This window comes from Calliphora vicina, chromosome 1 (assembly GCF_958450345.1).
Source record: "Calliphora vicina chromosome 1, idCalVici1.1, whole genome shotgun sequence".
NCBI lineage: Eukaryota > Metazoa > Arthropoda > Insecta > Diptera > Calliphoridae > Calliphora > Calliphora vicina.
In genome coordinates this window covers 80,096,898-80,116,579 of record NC_088780.1, presented here as the reverse complement: position 1 = coordinate 80,116,579, position 19,682 = coordinate 80,096,898, and the positions used below count along the sequence as shown (strand labels likewise).

Below are 19,682 nucleotides of genomic sequence, written 5' to 3'. Positions count from 1 at the left end.
AAAATAAGGTTGCCAGATGTATTTCACATGTTTTCTACAATAAAAACAGAGTACAACTTTTGCGAAATTATTTCGCATATATTTCATTCCAAATATTTTATATGTAGTTTGACAGCATTTCGCACGAAATTTTGAACAGAGTACCTAGCTTTAACGGTTAAAAGTTACAATATAATATTGATACTCTTCACAAATTTTTAAAAATGTATCGAAACTTTGACTTTGTAGGCGTACTGTCAAACAGTATTTTGTATTTTCCAAAAACCAATTGCGAATTTGATTGCATTGGAGTTTTAGTAACAGGTTGACTACAAAAAAAATAATAATAACTTCGAAATTTGAATTTCGCACGGAAAAAGTGATACTTTGAACTATAGTGCAATGGTGTAGGAAATTTGGTTTTTATAGAAAACACTAACAATAAAATAGTTTACCTCAACATTTTAAATGATAAATTGGCACAGGGAGTCGAAAATTTGGGCTTGGATCGAACTCGAGTCTGTCAGCAAGACAACGATCCCAAGCATACTGCCAAAATAGTAAAGGAATGACTGCTTTACCATATTCTAAAACAGTTGGAACATCCTCCCCAATCACCCCATCGAGCATTTGTAGGATCACCTGGACCGTAAAATAAGAAAAAGGGAAATTACCAGCAAGGATTCTCTCAAATCGGTAATAATGGAGGAATGTCAAAAAATTTCCCCCAAGTAACTAAAAATCTAGTGGAATCGATGCCTCGAAGACTGCAAACTGTAATAAAATCAAATTGCAATCAAACTAAATCCTAATTTTTATTAAAATAACATTATTATTTTAAAACAGAGGTAATGTACAATTACTTTTGACGCTAGAAATATGAAGATTTTTTTGTTTTTGTTGTATATTTTTTGTTAGAATTTTGTTATTCTTTTATAGTAAAATGAGAAAGAAAGAAATGTATTAAATAAAAAATATAAAATGTTTAATAAAATTATAAAATATATTAGGAAAATAAAGTTGTAAATATAATATTTTAAGGTGTACAGTTTCTTTTGACGCTCACAGTATGTCGACCACTGTATGTAGAGACATAATTCCAGAATGTATAGTATTTTGTCTAACATTTATTTTCTATTATAATATTTATTTTGGACCGATTTACACAAAAAAAAAATACAGATGTTAAATTTTCAATTTAGTTTTATAGAATGGTAAATCATTTCTCTTTTTAGTTTTCTGAAAAAATTAATGGAAATCTAAAATTACGTTATAATTGAAACACGGAAATGTTAAATATTTTTTGATAAAACTACAGCAACAATAACAGCAGAGTTTCAACTTGAAACTTTCAAGTGATATCAAATGATATCAGAAGAGGGTAAGAATTTTCATAAAGGATTTATTAAAGGTTTATCAATTATTTAAAAATAAACGCACTTTAGTACACGTTATGAAAGGCCATTTCAATTCCGACGGTTATTTACTAAATTACATTATTTCTTAAACTTTTGTAACTGTGGGGCGGACAATTTTACTTTTCCAGGTATGTTACGGGCTAGGGCCTCATCTCGAATACTCTTTAAAAGGTCCCTTTCTCTTGGAGTGCACATTTTGTCCTTAGAAAACATAGTTAGAGCTGTTTTTGCTGCACGTCCTCTCTTTCCAGTACCAGGAGTAAGCTTTACTTTAAATCTGTAATACATAAGAAATAAATTAATAAATATTTACATATATTGGAGCCAAGAACCTTTTTGGGGTTTTGCAAATCTTAAAAAAAATAGATTTTTTCCAAAATTATTTGTTTAAGGGAGAAACTTCACGTCTTTAAAAATATAATTTTGTTTCATTTTGTAAACTTATAAGAATTCACAACGTTTATTTATTTTATTTCAACATTTGCCAAATCAAATCAGTTGCTGAACAAAATATACAGAGGTGACATTGTTCGCAACTAATGCCAATGACATTTCAATGCTAATTAAAAATTCGTATGTATGTACGGATCACTCTAAAGGTACGGTCACACATGGCAAATATTTACTCAAAAATGCGTAACCCCTTTTTTTAACACAAATTTGTTTGCCGTGTTTACTCTTACAAGTGTTTTGTAAGATCAAACAGCATCAAATAAAACTAAATATTTGTTTTGAATTGTCTTAAGTAAAAGAAGTTTTTGACAGTAATAAAAAGAATTAAAATATATTTTATTTAGTGGTTACGTCGTTTTCGTCAAATATTTGATATGTGTGACCCTACCTTAATATTCATACCACAGATTATACAGGTATGCAACTAATGATAGGTGTCAAATAAGTTATATCGAACCGTATGGTTATTTTGATGTTTAAAACCATTTTATTTGGTCGTGATTTACAGAGCGAGAAAAAATAGCACAGTCTATATAAGTAATGAGTGTGAGAGACCATCTACCAGAGTTGGGGGTAGTGCATTAAATATATAGTGCACTAAGGTTTCCACTAAATGCCGCTATAGTGACATTTTGATTTTCCACTATTTTTCATCACTATAGTGGTAGGGAAAAATATTTTAACTACCACTAAAAAAAATAGTGGTAATGAAAATTTTGCACTACAATAAAATAGTGCAAATATTTAACAGTCACTACATGAATGCTTTAATTATATTGACCGCTATCGGCAATAACATGTAAAATTTTGTTCTCATGAAATATCCATTTCCCTCGAAGGGAAAATTGCTATCGTGATATTCCCATGAACTTTTAATTCACAATAGTTAATTTTGTTCGTAACAGCTGTTTATTTTTTACAAAATTCCATCTAAAAATTTCACAACAAGGGGAATTTTTCGCGTGAACAATGTTGATTATATGCACCAAAATCTCAAAAAATAGTGTTTATAGAAATATTCCAAACAAATTGAAAATATGTATAGTCAAAATATATCCATTTTATTATTTTTTATTGTATAATAAAAATAGAGCGACTCTTTTCTTTTAGTGGAACGGTAGACGCTCATCGCATAAATAAATTAAGTGACTCTAATTTTGAAAAATTAGTTTTGTTGAAGGCAAATAATTGCTAAGGTTTTTATGTACCAATATGTATTTAATTTAATTTCTTATATTGATATAATCATCATTATTCCTTATTTTTTTGTATTACTATTTCCTTTTGTTTTTTTAATTTTGTTACTACTTTAATATTAGTATTAATTAATTTAATAAATAATAAAAATAAAAAAGTATAAAATAATTCAATATAATATGTATTTGAGTTCCATTAACATTAGTAAATGATTATATTTTTCCACTATCCTGTTAGTGGAGAAAAAAAATTTGCTGTAAAAAAAAGGTTTTTCACTATCACTAAATTCATTTTAGTGAAAAACTTTCTTGTACCACTACAACTTAGTGAGGCTGTTATTTTTCAACTCACCACTAAATAGCTATTAGTGATAGTGAAAAATTTTGCACTATCACTAACTTTTAGTGGAAACTGCAAATTTAGTGCACTACCCCCAACTCTGCATAAATATGTCTGCCGAATGTTTTTCCAGCAGAAATTGAATTTTTGTCTGTTTAAAAATATTTAGCATTTTAAATTTTTAACACAAATTTTGTTTTACAGAAATTAATATTTAATTTTTTGACAAAATAATTTGAAATATTAAACATACATATATTTACGTACATATTTTCAAATCACCACCATTTTGAAATTTATTTATAGGTTGTATTTTGGTTGCCATCAAAGAATAATAACAAGAAGTGAAACGCTGTCAAAAAAACCTAAGTCGGTTGTAAAAAAAAATCTAACTATAAGAATGTATTGCTATCATTTTATTTATATGTATTGGTTTTCAAACCACTTTCACCACACTCCTCAAACACACAGAGTTGTAAAAAAGCGACCTTAAAAATTATAACAAAATTTTATTACAATTAAATTTAAAAATTCAAACAATTTTATATATTTTCAAATTATTTTAAAATATATAAAATTATATAATCTTTCCAGTTCAATTATACATTAAATAATTTGAGAATTGTTTGAATTTTTTAAATTTAATTGTAGTACAATTTTGTTATAATTTTTAAGGTCGCTTTTTTACAACTATGTGTGTTTGAGGAGTGTGGTGAAAGTGGTTTGAAAACTAATACATATAAACAAAATGTTACCAATACATGCATAGAGTTAGGTTTTTTATGACAACCGACTTAGGTTTTTTTTGACAGCGTTTCACTTCTTGTTATTATTCTTTGGTGTGAGGTTTGAATTGAAGTGTCCCAAAGTACAATATTAATTTCTAATGCGGATATTTTTTCTTAGTAGGATGAATATCATCATTTAGAAGTGAATTAACTGGTTTCTCCAGAATTATTTGAATTACACCATGATACAATAATTCTAGAAGGTAGATTCACTTGAGAGAGTTTTCAATATTTAGCCCTATTACCATAGAATAATATATCCATAGAAGCGTTACTGAGAGGGAAAAAACCTAAGTCTGTTGTCAAAAACCTAAGTCGAGAGAATGTATTAGTAAATAGTTTTGAGGTTGTATTGGTGCCTTTTTAATTTTCACCAGACACACAGAGTTCTATAAAAATGTTTAAATATTAATTTATTAAAATTTTCTTCTATTTTCAATACCAAAAATTGAAACTCTGTTCTATAAATTAAATTCTACCACAAATAAAATTAAGTGTCAAAAATTTATAAAAAATTATTTTTTCATTTGAGCAAAATTAACGTGAAATTTTACCTTTGATTTTCCGACTAAATACAGACCGAACCATTTTATTACACTTCTATACACTATTTTATGATTTTTTTTAACAATTTACAGCACATTTTATTTCCGAAACACGTTAATTTTGCTCAAACGAAAAAAAATATTTTTTATTAATTTTTGACACTTAATTTTATTTGTGGTGGAATTTAATTTATTGAACAGAGTTTCAATTTTTGGTATTGAAAATAGAAGAAAATTTACATAAATTTAAATTTTAACATTTTTATACAACTCAGTGTGTCTGGTGAAAATTAAAAAGGCACCAACACAATCTCAAAACTTTGTACTAATACATTCTCACGACTTAGGTTTTTGACAACAGACTTAGGTTTTTTCCCTCTCAGTAACGCTTCTATGGATATATTATTCTATGCCTATTACGTCAAACTTTGATTTTGATTTTTTTAATTTTTTTTTATATTTTCTTTTGTTTGACGTTATAATAATTGTATAATTGAGAATTTATTTTCTACTGAGTGTGCCTTATATTGTTGTCATGAATTACACCAATTGATTACACGTATTGATCTTCATAAAATCTGAAAGAATTCCATTCCGATCGAAAGTTTAATTAACAACGCTTCTTCAAAAAAAGTGAAACGAACATTTCTTTCGGAATGAAACCACTTTCAGTTTTCATTTGAATTGATATTTGTTTGTAATTATTTGTTTTTCTAAAATTTTTAATAAATTTCTGTACCTTTGTTTTAATATAAAAAAACGATGTCAAATTAAAATGAGAAATACAGAATTATTAAATATTTTTTGGAAATAATAAATTACACGGAATCTGAAGAATCGAAAACGTAATCGATCGGAAAAAACTACGGAATTGAAACCATTCCGAAAAAATGTGTGTATATTCTTCTTTAAAAGTTGCAAAATACCAAAAAAACGCTGTTGGTGAAATGGTATATGATGAACATAGATGTTTAACAATACGAACTTGTAATTTTGAAGAGCTTGATAAGGCGCAACTACTGGTATAACAAATAACAATTCATCATCTTCGAATGGTTGACCAGTTAGGGAGTCGATCATTTCTACATCAGCACCGGTGGGAACATCATCCAAATCCTCCACATCTCCTTGATGTATTTGTTTCAGCTCATTCGGACGTTTAGGTTTATTATTTTTATTGACTGAAGATTCGTCATCTGCCTTCGGGTCCGTTACAATTTCATTGATTTTGCCAGCAGATTTCAGTATTTGCATACGCAGTTGACGTTCTTCTTCATCCTGATCCTTGTATTTGGCTTTAATCTTTTTCAGTTTTCCCTTCTGTCCACGCTTTACAGCCTGAGAACTATTTTTGCTTTGGCAATCATCCATTGACTGCTGTTTTTGTAGTTTCTGATCCAGTTCCCTTTTTGATTTACGATCCTTTTCCTCCTTGCGTTTCTTAGAATTTTGTTGTTGCTTTTTTCGAGGCGGAGCAGCTGGAATAATAGTTGACTCCTCCTGTTCTACATGCGACGATATTTTTTCATCACGCTCAGTTTGTGCTGAGTCATCATTGGATGCTATCAGTTTATTTTTAATAGATATCCTCCCTGTATCGTGTTCAACTTTCACCTGTGTATCTGGAAATTCTGTAACTAGCTGTATGTCCGACTTTCCAGGTTCTTTCTTTGTTTCGTTACATTCATTATCCTCGTCTTCATTATCGTTGTTGTCCTCATCTAGTTCAACTTCTACTTCTGCAATATCATCAAGATTTTCGACCGCCAAACACATAGTTTTCAATTTATTTTCGGCATGTTCTTGTTCTTCTTCGAAACTACGTATTTTCCGCTCTCCGCGATGTTTTTCAATAAAACTGTCTTCCAGCTTAAATAGTAAGCTAAGACCCATAATCAAATGGCAGGAAGGCAGAAAGTTCTTCTTGCCGCGAATCATAAAGCTACCTGTACCTAAGTATTCGCCTGTGGGCGCAGTTTTGCTTACTTGGTCACTGCGTACCCAGTAAGCATTTGTAACAACTTTTGCATCCCAAGCAACACTGTATGAAATAGCCATGGTACCTGCTTCTAACAGAGTTTTTGGAGGAACATCGCCGCCAATTGGGTTTCGAACAACTACACTCGAAGCACCCTGAATCTCGGCATGCACATAAATATCTGTTGAACGCATATATCTACAAACGATAAAAAATTAAGATTGCACATTAGACATAAAATAACTAGTGTTTAAAATTACATAACTATTTCACAGCGGAACATACATTTTGGTGTCCGAATTTCAACTACGTTTTGTAAGAACGATAAACCCTTATTACTATGTTTTTATATTTCCATTACATACTCTATTTTTGGAGTTTTTCTTCAAAATTTTGGATAATGCAGCTTAAAATGTGTATTTTTTTAGCATGAAACTGATCTACGTAAACATGTTTTGACATATTTTTCTGATCTTTCAAGAATGTTGAAGTTTCACTCTTTTAGCTTTATCCTCAATAAAATTTTCCCTGCAGTTCATTGAACTAGTTCCGCTACGTCGAATTAATTATCCACTGAGAACTACCACTAGTGAATTTTCAACCCACTCGCAACGTTATTGACTGGTGAATTTAACACGAGATTGTCATTGCAGGTGGCCGATTGGCACACTCTGCATAACACTTCACTATTAAATAGTACAAATACTCCAACATTTGAGAAAAAGAAGAAAAAATAAATTTTTCTGAGAGCGGGGTTGAACACAAAACCCCTAATTTTATAGTCAAATGCGCTAATCACTAAGCAAGAGAGCTCTTATTTGTACCACACTCTATTTGTTATTAAGAAGAACATTTGGGTCAACTATCAATTTTTGTATTTTCTGCATCATCAGTGAGTGCCAAAATACAAAATACTAACGGCCACATTCAGCATTGCATGTGGCCATCGAAGAGGTATATTTTAGTGGATTTAATTTTTCTTGAATTTATGTTCAAAAACTTAAGGCGAATATGCAAATGATAACTATTTAACAAGCACTTTAGCAGCCACAGAGAGTTTGTTGTACAACTAGCAATATAGCTAGTGTGATGTTTCCAATTGACACTTTTCAAACTGCTGGGTTGTATTCCGAAATTTCTAAATAAAAATTTACACTGCATATACGGCATTAAGGGGCCCATAGACACATACAGCTCATGTAAATTTGAAAATTGTGTTTATGTATGCGTCATACAGACAATGCAGTATGAAAAATCAAAATAGTATTGATTTTGAAATGAACTCATACTGCTGACAGTTGTTCAAACGAACTATAATGCTAGGTATACACGTTACGATAAGTCGTACGATAAATCGTATAAGTATGAAATTAGTAACGTGTATCATGTTGTCGTACTAACGAAGTATGAAAATCAAAAATTTTTGATTTTTGTGATATTTTTATTACTTGTCATTTTTTTCAAAGGAAATAGTACGATTTGTAGTAACGTCTATCACAAAATCGTACTTCAACTCATACTACGATTAGTACGAAAAATAGTATCGTGTATACCCAGCATAATATGAAGTTTTCCATTTTTCTGAAATATTATTTTTAAATTTGACGTTTTTTTTTTGTTCTCAAACGCATGTTTATTTAAATTTTATTTTTTTTAATGATAATTGATAGGTGTGTAGAAAATATCAATCACACACGTATACGAAGGATTCATCGGAAGTGAACATAGTTTTTAATTAAAATGAAAAATTAGTTAAAAATTGAATGCAATATGTATTTACATAGATAATACCAAAGTAAATTAATAAAGTAGCGACAGTACTACAACAAATACAACATTTACAAAAACCACAAGCAATTTTGTTTTTGGTTTAAGGTCTGAGCTGTCAAAGTTGACTGTTGTTGTTTTTGCTTTTGGGCTTGTTGTATTTTTCGCCACAACAACCACAAGTGAATTGACAGATTAGACCAAAGTATAAAAAATAGTCAGCTGTTCTACTGAGTCTACTTTATTAATTTACTTTGGATAATACCATGATAAAAATATAGAAGGTAGTTTCCAAGGCGAATTTATTGTACAGGTGGCGTTGATATTACAACAAGTACAACATTGCAAAAACAACATTGTGTTTTATTGTTGCTTGGGGGGCAAATGTGTCAAAAGCAAAAATTTGTGAAAAAAAAACAAAAATAATAATAAAAATTTTTTGAAAACTAACAAAAAATAATAAATTTATTAAAAAACAAAAAAGTAAATAAGCCTTTACATATTTTTAAAATGTTTTGCGGTGCAAAACAAGATAACTCCAAGGCGGACAACTCCAACAAGAACATATGTACCTCCAAAGAGGATGTGCCTAAGGTCTGCGAAACGAAAAGTGGTCCGAGCAAACTAGAGCTTGTCGGAAGAAGTCCAGACTTCAAATTTTGCTCCACTTAAGCCGGCGGGCATCACCTGGAACGCATAAGAAACTACCGTTTCCCGGTTTTTGTTTTGTTTGCATAGGCAGCAATTATTAATTTCATTTTATTACACAAAACTAAATTTCAAACAATTTAATTAACTTTTTTTGAAATCGAAAAGGTAAACAAAATAACTTTTGACATAAAATAAATTCGCCTATATACAACTTTTGACAAGTCGACCACAAAGGCGAAGAAAAAAAAGTAGATCAGCTGTGCTGTTAACGCCAACTGTTAAGTAAATTCGCCTTGGTAGTTTCCAAGGCGTATTAATCAGGTGAGAGCGTCTCGGCAACAAATACAACAAACACAATATTTGTTAGTTGTCAAGAGACTGAGAATGTCAAACAGATGAATCATATGAAAAATATAAAAAAAACCAAATAAAAAATAAATAAATTTCTGGTAATTTTTTATATGAAAAATATGAAAAACAAACATAAAAAATCTATTATTGGTATGTAGTTTGATCTACTTTTTTTTTTGGAAGATTCAATATTAAAAACGTCGAACTATAAACTATCCATTTTGTTACGTCCGTCTGTCTGCCCAAAATACTCAACCACATCAAAAATACACAACCAAATTCATCAAAAGAGTTTGGTATTGAAAATCAGCAAAATCTGTTAATTCTATTAATGTATTTTACTTGTTAAAGGAAAAACGAACGTTTTTAATAGAAGCTTTATTAACGAATGAATTCAAAAATGGAGGTTTTAATACAAGAGTTGCCAAAGGGCGTAAATAAGGATGATGCCAGATTTGTCTTAGAACGTATTGCGATTTTCAACACTTCCCCTCAAATCTGACTTCATATTCAAATAAATCATAAATTCAATAATTTTAATCCAAGAGAATCGGTGCACTTATTGTGCTTCGGAGCCACCAGTCCCTTAGTTAAGACGTCAGCCGGCATATCATCTGTACTCATGTACTTCACTTCGACTTCGCCTTTTTCAACGGAATCACGTATGAAGTGGTGACGGATATCTACATGCTTTGTGCGATTGTGGAAAATTGGGTTACGGCATAACTTTCCTGCACTTTGATTGTCGTTGTAGATACAAACTGGATTGTTGCTGCCAAGTATTTCGTTCGAAAATCGTCTGAGGTATATGGCCTCTTTTGTAGAGTCCGAAAGGGCCATGTATTCAGCTTCCGTACTAGAAACGGCTACGGTTTTCTGCTTTCTGGATTCCCAGCTGATGGCACCATTTGCGTAAGTGAAAGCGTAGCCTGTATACGATTTCCTGTCATCTATGTTGGAACCCCAGTCCGCATCGGCATATCCTTCTACCGGCTTGTTGCTAGAAGAATAAACGAGTCCAATGTTTTGTGTTGATTTCAAATAACGCAGGACTCTTTTAGCGGCTGTCCAGTGTGCTATTCCATAATTTACATTAAATCGGGTCTGGTTGAAACGGCTAAATACATCAAAGATCCAACCAAGCCTTGATACGGCAATTTTTCTGCTTCGAGCATTTCGTTCTCGTCCTTCGGGCACATTTCCTTACAAAGTTTCTCACTAATGTTCATCGGTGTGCTTACGGGTTTACAATCTGACATGCCGAATCTCTCCAGCAGGTGTTGAACATATTTTGACTGTGACATGGAAATTGTTCCTGATTCAAGGTCTTGACTAAATTCGATTCCAAGGCAAAACTTGATGGGTCCTAAGTCTTTCATTTCGAAAGCTTTTGCCAATTCCGTCTTTAACATCTTCAATATATTTGGATCGCTTGATGCCACCACAAGGTCATCAACATATATCGCGATTAACGTAATGTTGTTGTCATCCTTGTTCATATATATACATGGGTCGCATTGTGATGGTGTCATACCCATTTCTCTCAACTTTGTATCCAATTTCTCGTACCATAATCTACCAGATTGTTTGAGGCCATATATAGCCTTTTTGAGAAGACACACTTTACCATCGTATTTTGATGCCTCGTTGTTGTCCAGGACTTTGTCCAGGTCGTTGGGCATTTCCATATAAATTTCCTTTTCGATTACACCGTTCAAATATGCTCCAACAAAATCAAGTTGATGTATTTCCAAACCGGATTGTGCAGCAATACCTATTAAGAAACGTATGGAGCTCATTCTGGCTACTGGTGCAAAAGTTTCGTTGTAGTCGATACCAGGGTGCTGAGTGAAACCCTTTGCGACGAGTCTGGCCTTTCTGCACTCAACTGAACCATCAATTTTGTATTTTGTACGTAGTGCCCATTTTGATTCGACGATTTTCCTGCCCATTGGCCTTTCAACTATTTTCCAAGTTTGATTCTTTAACAAAGTGCTGTATTCTCTTAGCATTGCATTACGCCATTCTTCAGCTTCGGGCCAATGAGTGCATCGGTACTGGTTTTCGGATCGGTAGGCTGAATCAGATTCGCTGATTGGTACTCTTCATCGTCAGAACCATTAAAGCCTAGAAAATCTTCTGAATCATCAGTGCTGTCATCTGCCGTTGTATCTTCTGCAACTGTATTTAGTACCTTTTTGTGTCTGCCTCTTTTTCCTGTAAGTACCTTCTTAGGACGACCACGATTCTTTTGTTTGGTAGCATTTCCTTTATTCTCGACATTCCCATTTTCGATGACTGTTTCAGAATCTTTGTTTTCCACTGGCCGTTGATTCGAAGTGCTATGTGGCTCTAAATTTTCCTGTGGGCTTTCGATGAAGTGCGACTCAATGTCATCTGACATAAATTCCTCAAATTCGTTCGAATTGGTCGATGGCGTAAATACTACGTCACGGCTTCGACGTATTTTCCTGGCTTGAGGGTCCCACAATCTATACGCCTTGGATACCTCAGAGTATCCTATAAATATACACTTTATGGATTTAGGTTCAAATTTTCCCTTACCTGGTGTTTTGTCAAGCATGTATGCCGAACAACCGAACTTCTGGAAATATTTGACGTCTGGGATCCTATTCATCCATAATTCATATGGGATTCTACCATTTATACTTTGAGATGGACAACGATTTCTTACGTAATTTGCGGTATTAACAGCTTCTGCCCAAAATGTGGGTGGTTGACCGGATTGAATTAGCATACACCTTGTCATGTCCAGTAGAGTTCTGTTCTTTCTCTCCGAAACTCCATTCTGCTGTGGAGTGTACTCGATGGTCAGCTGGTGACGAATTCCATGGCTCTTCAAAAAATTCTTCATATTATTGTTGACATATTCTGTGCCATTATCACTACGTAGACATTTTATCTTCATACCGGTTTTTCTTTCCACCATATTTTTAAACTCGATAAATTTTTCAATAACCTCACTTTTATTTTCCATAAAATAAATTTCGCACCAGCGGCTCTTGTCATCTATGAAGGTGACGAAATATCGGCTGCCACCAAATGACCGCACACGCATTGGGCCGCATACGTCGCTGTGAACCAAATCTAGTAATTCTCCACTTTTGCTATGAGATGGCTTAAATGGACTTTGGGATTGCTTCCCCTGAATGCAAACTTCACAAGCTGGTAACACTGCTTCAACATTCGTATGTACACCAATAACTTTCTCTTTCCTTATCATTTCCTTTAGATCCCTTTCGTTCAAGTGTCCAAACATTTCATGCCAGTCTTGCAGGGATTTTTCCTTCGTTTGTGAAACCGATGCCACTTCCAAATTTTCGCTTACGTAGTACAAATCCTCTGCACGCTTTGCTACGAAGAGTTCCTCATTGTTGTTTGGATTTCGAATTACGGCCTCATTCCGTTTGAAGAGTATCTCCAAACCGTTCTGGGTAATCTTCGATACAGACAAAAGATTTGTCCTCAAATCGGGTACAAATAATGTTCCCTTTAAATTCACCGTGCACTCGGAGCTTTCGAATTGTACGTTTCCCAATCCACGTATTTCAGTTGTGTTGTTGTTTGCCAAAGCTAGTTGTCTACCTTCCGTATTTACGATTTCACCAAATTTTTCCTCTGCGGAGCACATATGTGAAGAGGCGCCTGAATCTAAACACCACTTACCATGATAGTCCTGTATGCTGTTCGCCACTTCGTTCACGTTGCACGAAACTTCCGTTTTGTTGTTCTGCTTCTTTTTGTTGGAACTTTTTGATCTATAATCCCTTGCCATGTGTCCAACTTTTCCGCATGAGTGGCAAGCGTATTTGAATTTACCTTTCTCACTGTTGTTCTTGTTGTTTCCGGTAACGTAATTGTTGTTGCCATGGTTTGGCCTGTTCTTGGAATACATTGCTCCTTCTATATGTTCATTTGTGTTCCGTTTACGTGCCTCGAACTCCTCAAGTAGTTTGACTTTTAAAATTTCCGTTCTTGGCAATTTCTCCTGCGACTCGATGGCAATTCTAAAAGTTTCGTATTCATTCGGAATGCTATACAATAAAAGTATAGCTAATAGTTCATCTATTATTACTAACTGCATTTCGTTCAGTTTGTCAACCACTTCGAAGAATTTCCGTACATGATCACGCATGTCATCACCGCTTTGCATCTTAGTCAAAATAAGAGACTTGAGCAACATTGCCTGACGAGCAGGCCCCCGTGATTGATAAACTGAGTGTAACTTGTCCCAAACTTCCTTTGATGTGCCACAGTTCCTAATCTGTTGTAGTTCCGATGGGCTGATTGTTAGTATAAGGTCCGATTTAGCCTTCTCGTCATTTTCAATCCACAAAATGGCTTGCGCAGCATCTTCTGGCTTTACAGATTTTCCACACACGTATTTCCAGGATTCATTCTTCACCAATAGAGCTTGTACTTGGATCTTCCACGTATCAAAATTCTCCTTGTTTAAAGGTTCTATTCTTATCGCACTGTAGCTCATTTTTCAGTCTTAAAGTTCCTTCGAATAATGACGCCGTAACATAAGACAACGCCCTTCTGAGAAAAAAAACTTTTTTCCTCTTGTTCGTATTTCTACCTTTTCCGTATTAAACTATTATTCCATTCAATTCGTAGGCTCTATAGTTTAATAGTTATTTCTTCGACGCGTTGGAAGCTGCTTGGCCCATAACCTGTTAATTCTATTAATGTATTTTACTTGTTAAAGGAAAAACGAACGTTTTTAATAGAAGCTTTATTAACGAATGAATTCAAAAATGGAGGTTTTAATACAAGAGTTGCCAAAGGGCGTAAATAAGGATGATGCCAGATTTGTCTTAGAACGTATTGCGATTTTCAACAAAATCCAATATTGCTTATTTTGTTTTTGCAGATGTTAATGTTGTTCTGCTGTAACGCCTTGAACAATTTTTATAAACTATTTTCAGTTTTTCTTTATTTTTAATTTCAATATTTTGAATGTCAACAACAAACAACTTTTTGACACTTTCAAACTCAACATAAATAAACAAACAATAATCAGCTGTGCTCGTAACTTCACCTTATTGAATACACCTTGGTAGTTTCAATCAAAATTTTTTTTTTAAAATATGGTTTTTTTAAGTTTCCTTTTTTTGTGAGCATTACAAAAAGCGTTGCCACATTCCAAAAAATGATTATGATTTTCGAGCATTTTTTTTACAAAAAATGTGTAATTTAATTTATTATTTAAATAAAAATGTATTATGTTGTGTTGGGAGTTATTGATTCAATTCCTAACGTTCGATTACTTATTAAAACACGTTGACTATTTTTATATGTATGCATTTTCTTCATTTTTTTTATTACTATGTAAATTTTTTATATCTTTTCAATGGAGGTTTAATTATAAGGGACAAGTAGCACACGGAAGAATGTATTTTCAAGATCTAACCGAGCACTCTCAGAAAATATAAAAAGTCTTTGAAATCGGATGGAAAACAAAAAATGGCACGAGTTTAACAAATTTACATGTCGAAGGTGCCCTACTTTGGGTCCCATAGCGCCGCCATTGAAGTATTTGTGGGGTTCATTTTCAAATCTTAAACTCGAATATTCCTTTGGTACGCCGTTTAGAAATACGAGATTTATTTTTAAATAATTTCGATTCTACTCCAGTGTGCATAGTTAATGGATTATGATCGGTAATAATCGGTGATATATATCCCAAAATATGTTTACATAATAAGTAGTATTTTGAAGTTACCTTGTGTTAATTGGGACAGCATTCATATCCATTCTCACACGCTTTGTTTTAACTGAAATATTACTTTTAACTAAATGGTCGGAGCACACCATTGGCTGTTTTGGCAAATCTTCTTCGCAAGCTTTACATATATCCATAAACTGTTGTTGTTGTTGTTGTTGTTGGGTAAATATTTTTTCTATTTTTTTAATAATTTTCAAATTAATGAAAATTATGTATTCCCAAAGGAAAAATTTGAAATTGATATGGCATTACTATTTTTACGAAAACTTCAAAATCCTTAAGCATGTCAGATATAGAATTTGAAAAAATAAAGAGAGAATGAAACTACCTTCTATTTTTCTACTATGGATAATACTACAGCAATAGTAATACTTCATTTGACGTTTTTTAAATATCGCGAATTTGGTATTTACGTGATATTTATATAATGAAATAATATATTATAAATTTTATAAAAAAACAGGAAATTAAAGCAAATTTTTATTTTTGAGGCGTTCGATATCAATTACAAAAAAAACAAGTAGTTTTTTCTTAAAATTTTAAAAAAAAAGTAGGAGATATTTTATGAACACGCTAATCTACAAAAGGTGTTAAACATTCAAGTTACGAACATTTGTATAATTTTTTTAATACGAAAAACATGAAAAATATTATAAAACTTCGAGTTATTAGCCAAATAGTTTAGTATATTTTCAGCGAATTTTCAACATTTTTATATAAACTAGTTTATTGATATATTTTTATTGTATATCGTGAACAAATTTTGAACCATTTTACCATAGGTCAAACTTATAAGGATGAAACAGAAAAAAATTAATTTTCAACGTCATTGCGATATCACCAATATATCCTGGAATATAGATCAACAAAATTGATATCAAAGAAAAGATATTGTTACGAAATTTTACTTGAATTCAAATATAACGATTTTAACGGCTGGTTTAAAGTTGCTAATGCCTCTCAAACAGCAGTGCTTCTCAACCTTTAAAATATCTGAGTTGAGCATTGTTTGTAAGTATGGCAACACTAAATGATTAATGATAAACATCGAAAGCTCTAAAAATCGAACGTACATTCGTACGCTTTTGATGTCCAAAGATTATAGAAAACAAAACTTTTCCTAGCTTTTTTTTGCGATTCAATAACATTTTGGTAGGTCTATGTTTAGTGCAAAAGATGGATTTCATCGAGTTTAAGTTTTCATAATGCTAGTTATAAACATAGAGAATAGACATAGAGCAAAAACTCTCCTGTCAAAGACCTAACTCAGTTGTCAAAAACCTAAGTGGTGAGAATGTATTATTAGAAAAAACTATGTGAAAACAAAAACAACACTCGTATGTGTGATTATTTTGAGTAATTTGTTTGTTTGAGTTTTTTTCTAGTTTCCGCTCTATGTTTCTCTATGGTAATAAACATGTGGTAAGGAACGTACGTAAAATAGAAGTCAGCTTTTGCTGACAGTAGTGAAATGTAAAAATCTTCCAAAAAATAAAAACCAAAAAAAATTTTATTTTAAATTTAAAAAAAAAAATAAATTTAAAAAAATAAAATAGCAATTCGAAAAAAAAAATTTTTTTCAAAAAATTAAAAAAACAACTTTGGAAAAAAAATAAATTTTGTTTACATAAAAATATTTGAAATTTTTATTTTGCAGTATAATTTGGTGAAGGGTATATAAGATTCGGCACAGCCGAATATAGCTCTCTTGTTTTTTTTGTATTTGTATTCTGTATAAATACAAGGTTTTCCTTTCAGTATTGTCTATTTTACAGTTGACATAAGTAAAGGCTGGGTTAGCCGAACGTTGATGGAATGTAACCGTAATGTTGACTTAACGTAAGACTTTAGAGCAATTATAGAACATTAAAAACGTGTCATATGGTTTTGACATAAACAAACAAAATATTTTCCAGTCGGTCAATTTTTTACATCAAATAATTATTTTCTTTTTATCCGCTAGTTTATAGACGGAACTATACTTATTATAAAAACACTCATTGGACTGCACCAATAATATTAATTGTTCTTCATTAATTTGAATATAATTAAATTTAATGTTTTTTGTTTATTTTTAATTTTTAATTTTTCGCGCTTGTCGCTGAATGAAATTGACAAAAATTAAACAGCTGTTTGAACACAATTTTTGAAATACTGTTCAAACGATTTTAATTTAAGCGATTGTAAATAAAATTTATTATGAGCTGTTTTTATAATAAAAGTGAGTACTTTGACATTTTACATATATTTTGTTTTTGTTACACATGTAAAATTTCCACTCAAAGTACTCGCTTTTATTATAAAAACAGCACATTAAACTTTGTTTGGTAATAATATAGTCGGCTAATCCACCCTTAAGTAAACTAGTAATAAATTTTGTATATTCACCTTTTAACAATGAGTTCATTTTGCTGTGCATCTCTACCGCCAATAACAAGATAATTTTCCGAACTAATAAACCAATAAAACTTTTCAAACCAGTAGACTTTGCGTGCCTTAGAAATTGTAGAAATAGTACGGACGTCTTTAAGGGTCTGTTGAGTTTTTCTTTCCGCTGATTTCAATGCTTTTTGCGAAGCGTCGATTGTTTTCTGTTCCTTTTGAGCTGCTGATCTTTTTTGGTCATAGAATTTTCGTGCATTAGCCCAAGCGGATAGAGCTAGATCTACATCAACTATCATAGTGTATTTACTATTTTTTCTGCTTTCATGGTCATCATCTACATCTTCAGGGCTAGCTTCATATGGATCAGATAATTTTAATGATATATGATTGATTTCCAGTTTCAATTGCTTGATGGCACTAGCAACTGGATCGCCATTTAATTGGGCAGCCTTTACTAATTCGTGTATGTCAGGCCATGACATTTGATTTGCAATGGCTGATCGTATAGCCAATATGGCATTATCAACAAGACCCTGATTCATTGTTATTAATTCGGCTTTTTGTTTGTCGCCTTCTTGAACTTTATTTAGGTCCTCAATACGTTTGGCGTGATCTTTTTTTACGTTTGATAGTTTTTTAAGTGCATCTCGCTCCTGTTGCAACGTTTTCATGTCGATTTTTTGACCCTCAAGTGTCGAATAAAATTCATCAACTGCCAACATGAATGATTCAAATTGAGCAATTGGTTCTCCATCGTACTGACAAAAATTGTATGGGTGATATTCAATGTTTTGGTAAAAATGTTCGATTTGATTTCCTTCTTCAGTTGATGGTTTTTCTTCCTTCTTCTGTATTATGTAGCCCCTGCTAACACATCGCCGAGCTTCATTCATGATTTTTGATATATCCTTGAAATTTAAAGAAAACAAGTTTAATTAACAAACAAAAAAAGAAACATGTCAAATAATAAATATGTCGCTCTTTTGCTGGTAATTTAAAGTATTTTTTTTTTAAATTAATGCACAATATATCTAAAACAAGATGTGGTAGAAAAAAAAACTACTTTATATTCATAATCAGCGGACAAAAACATATATTTATTTTTATTTCAGAAAATTTACAAAAAAAAAAGTTTTAAGAACTAAACCAAAAACACAAGAATTTCAACATACTTGCAATAACAGTAAGATATTATGATATGTTCAATAATGCGACTCTACTCAATTGAAAGAGATTTTTGAGGAGATTCATAATCCAGAAAGTATTTTGTGTAGAGTAGTAGGTGGCAGTTTATGAGAGTCTGCCATGTTTGCAGATATAATACTAATGTAATTCACGTCACCACAATATACACTTAGTCGCAAAACTCTACATACGATATCGTATGCGAATTTTTTATATTTAATGTTTAATCTTTGAAAATTACCACTTGTAAATATTTATCAGGGTACATTTTACATCACAGCAATACATTTTTTTAAAAAACTATGGTCACTGTTTGTTAATATTGAAATTGTTGCAATATTCTACATATGAAGCGTTGCAAAAGTCTACATACGACTTTTACTTCTATACAAAATTGTTATGATAAAGCCGTTAATTTCACAATTGATCAGTTGATATAGATTAATAGTAGCTGCGTGTGTGAGATTTGGTGCTAATTTTTTATTAATTGTAATACAATGAATCTCAAAATGGCGAAAATATAGGAAATATCCGCCGACTTCGGATCATTAGTTGTCAAGTTGTTATCGACTCCGATATGTTAGAATCAGAGTTCGAAAAAAAACACTAACATACCGTATGTTAGTGTACTGTACTTTAAATCTTCATGTACAGTACGCATACACATTCGCAACAAAATGTACGAAATACCTTAAAAAAAATTTAAAGTTTGCGAACATGTACATAAACAATATACCGTACACTACGATTGTGAGATGATGTTCGCAAACGCTACGAATAAGGTACGGTACATTGTACACATTCACTACGTTTAGTGTATTTTTTAGCGTACATTTAGCGAAGATTTTGTTGAACATGTGGAGTATTGATGAAGGCAGAAATTGATATATTTAA

The 19,682-nt window shown here is 31.9% G+C and overlaps 1 protein-coding gene across 1 annotated transcript in view; it reads right to left on the bottom strand.

The window, feature by feature from the left end:
• Positions 1-1,367: 1,367 nt before the first annotated feature.
• Clbn (Nuclear export mediator factor NEMF homolog Clbn) overlaps positions 1,368-19,682 on the bottom strand; it is a 58,587-nt gene continuing 40,272 nt past the window's right edge. The window contains exons 3-5 of the mRNA XM_065514997.1: positions 17,607-18,511; positions 5,705-6,895; positions 1,368-1,674 (exon numbers count right to left, since the gene is read on the bottom strand). Of these exons, the coding sequence (XP_065371069.1) occupies positions 1,476-1,674; positions 5,705-6,895; positions 17,607-18,511 (2,295 nt within the window). The 3' untranslated portion in view covers positions 1,368-1,475. The remainder of the gene's footprint in view (positions 1,675-5,704; positions 6,896-17,606; positions 18,512-19,682) is intronic.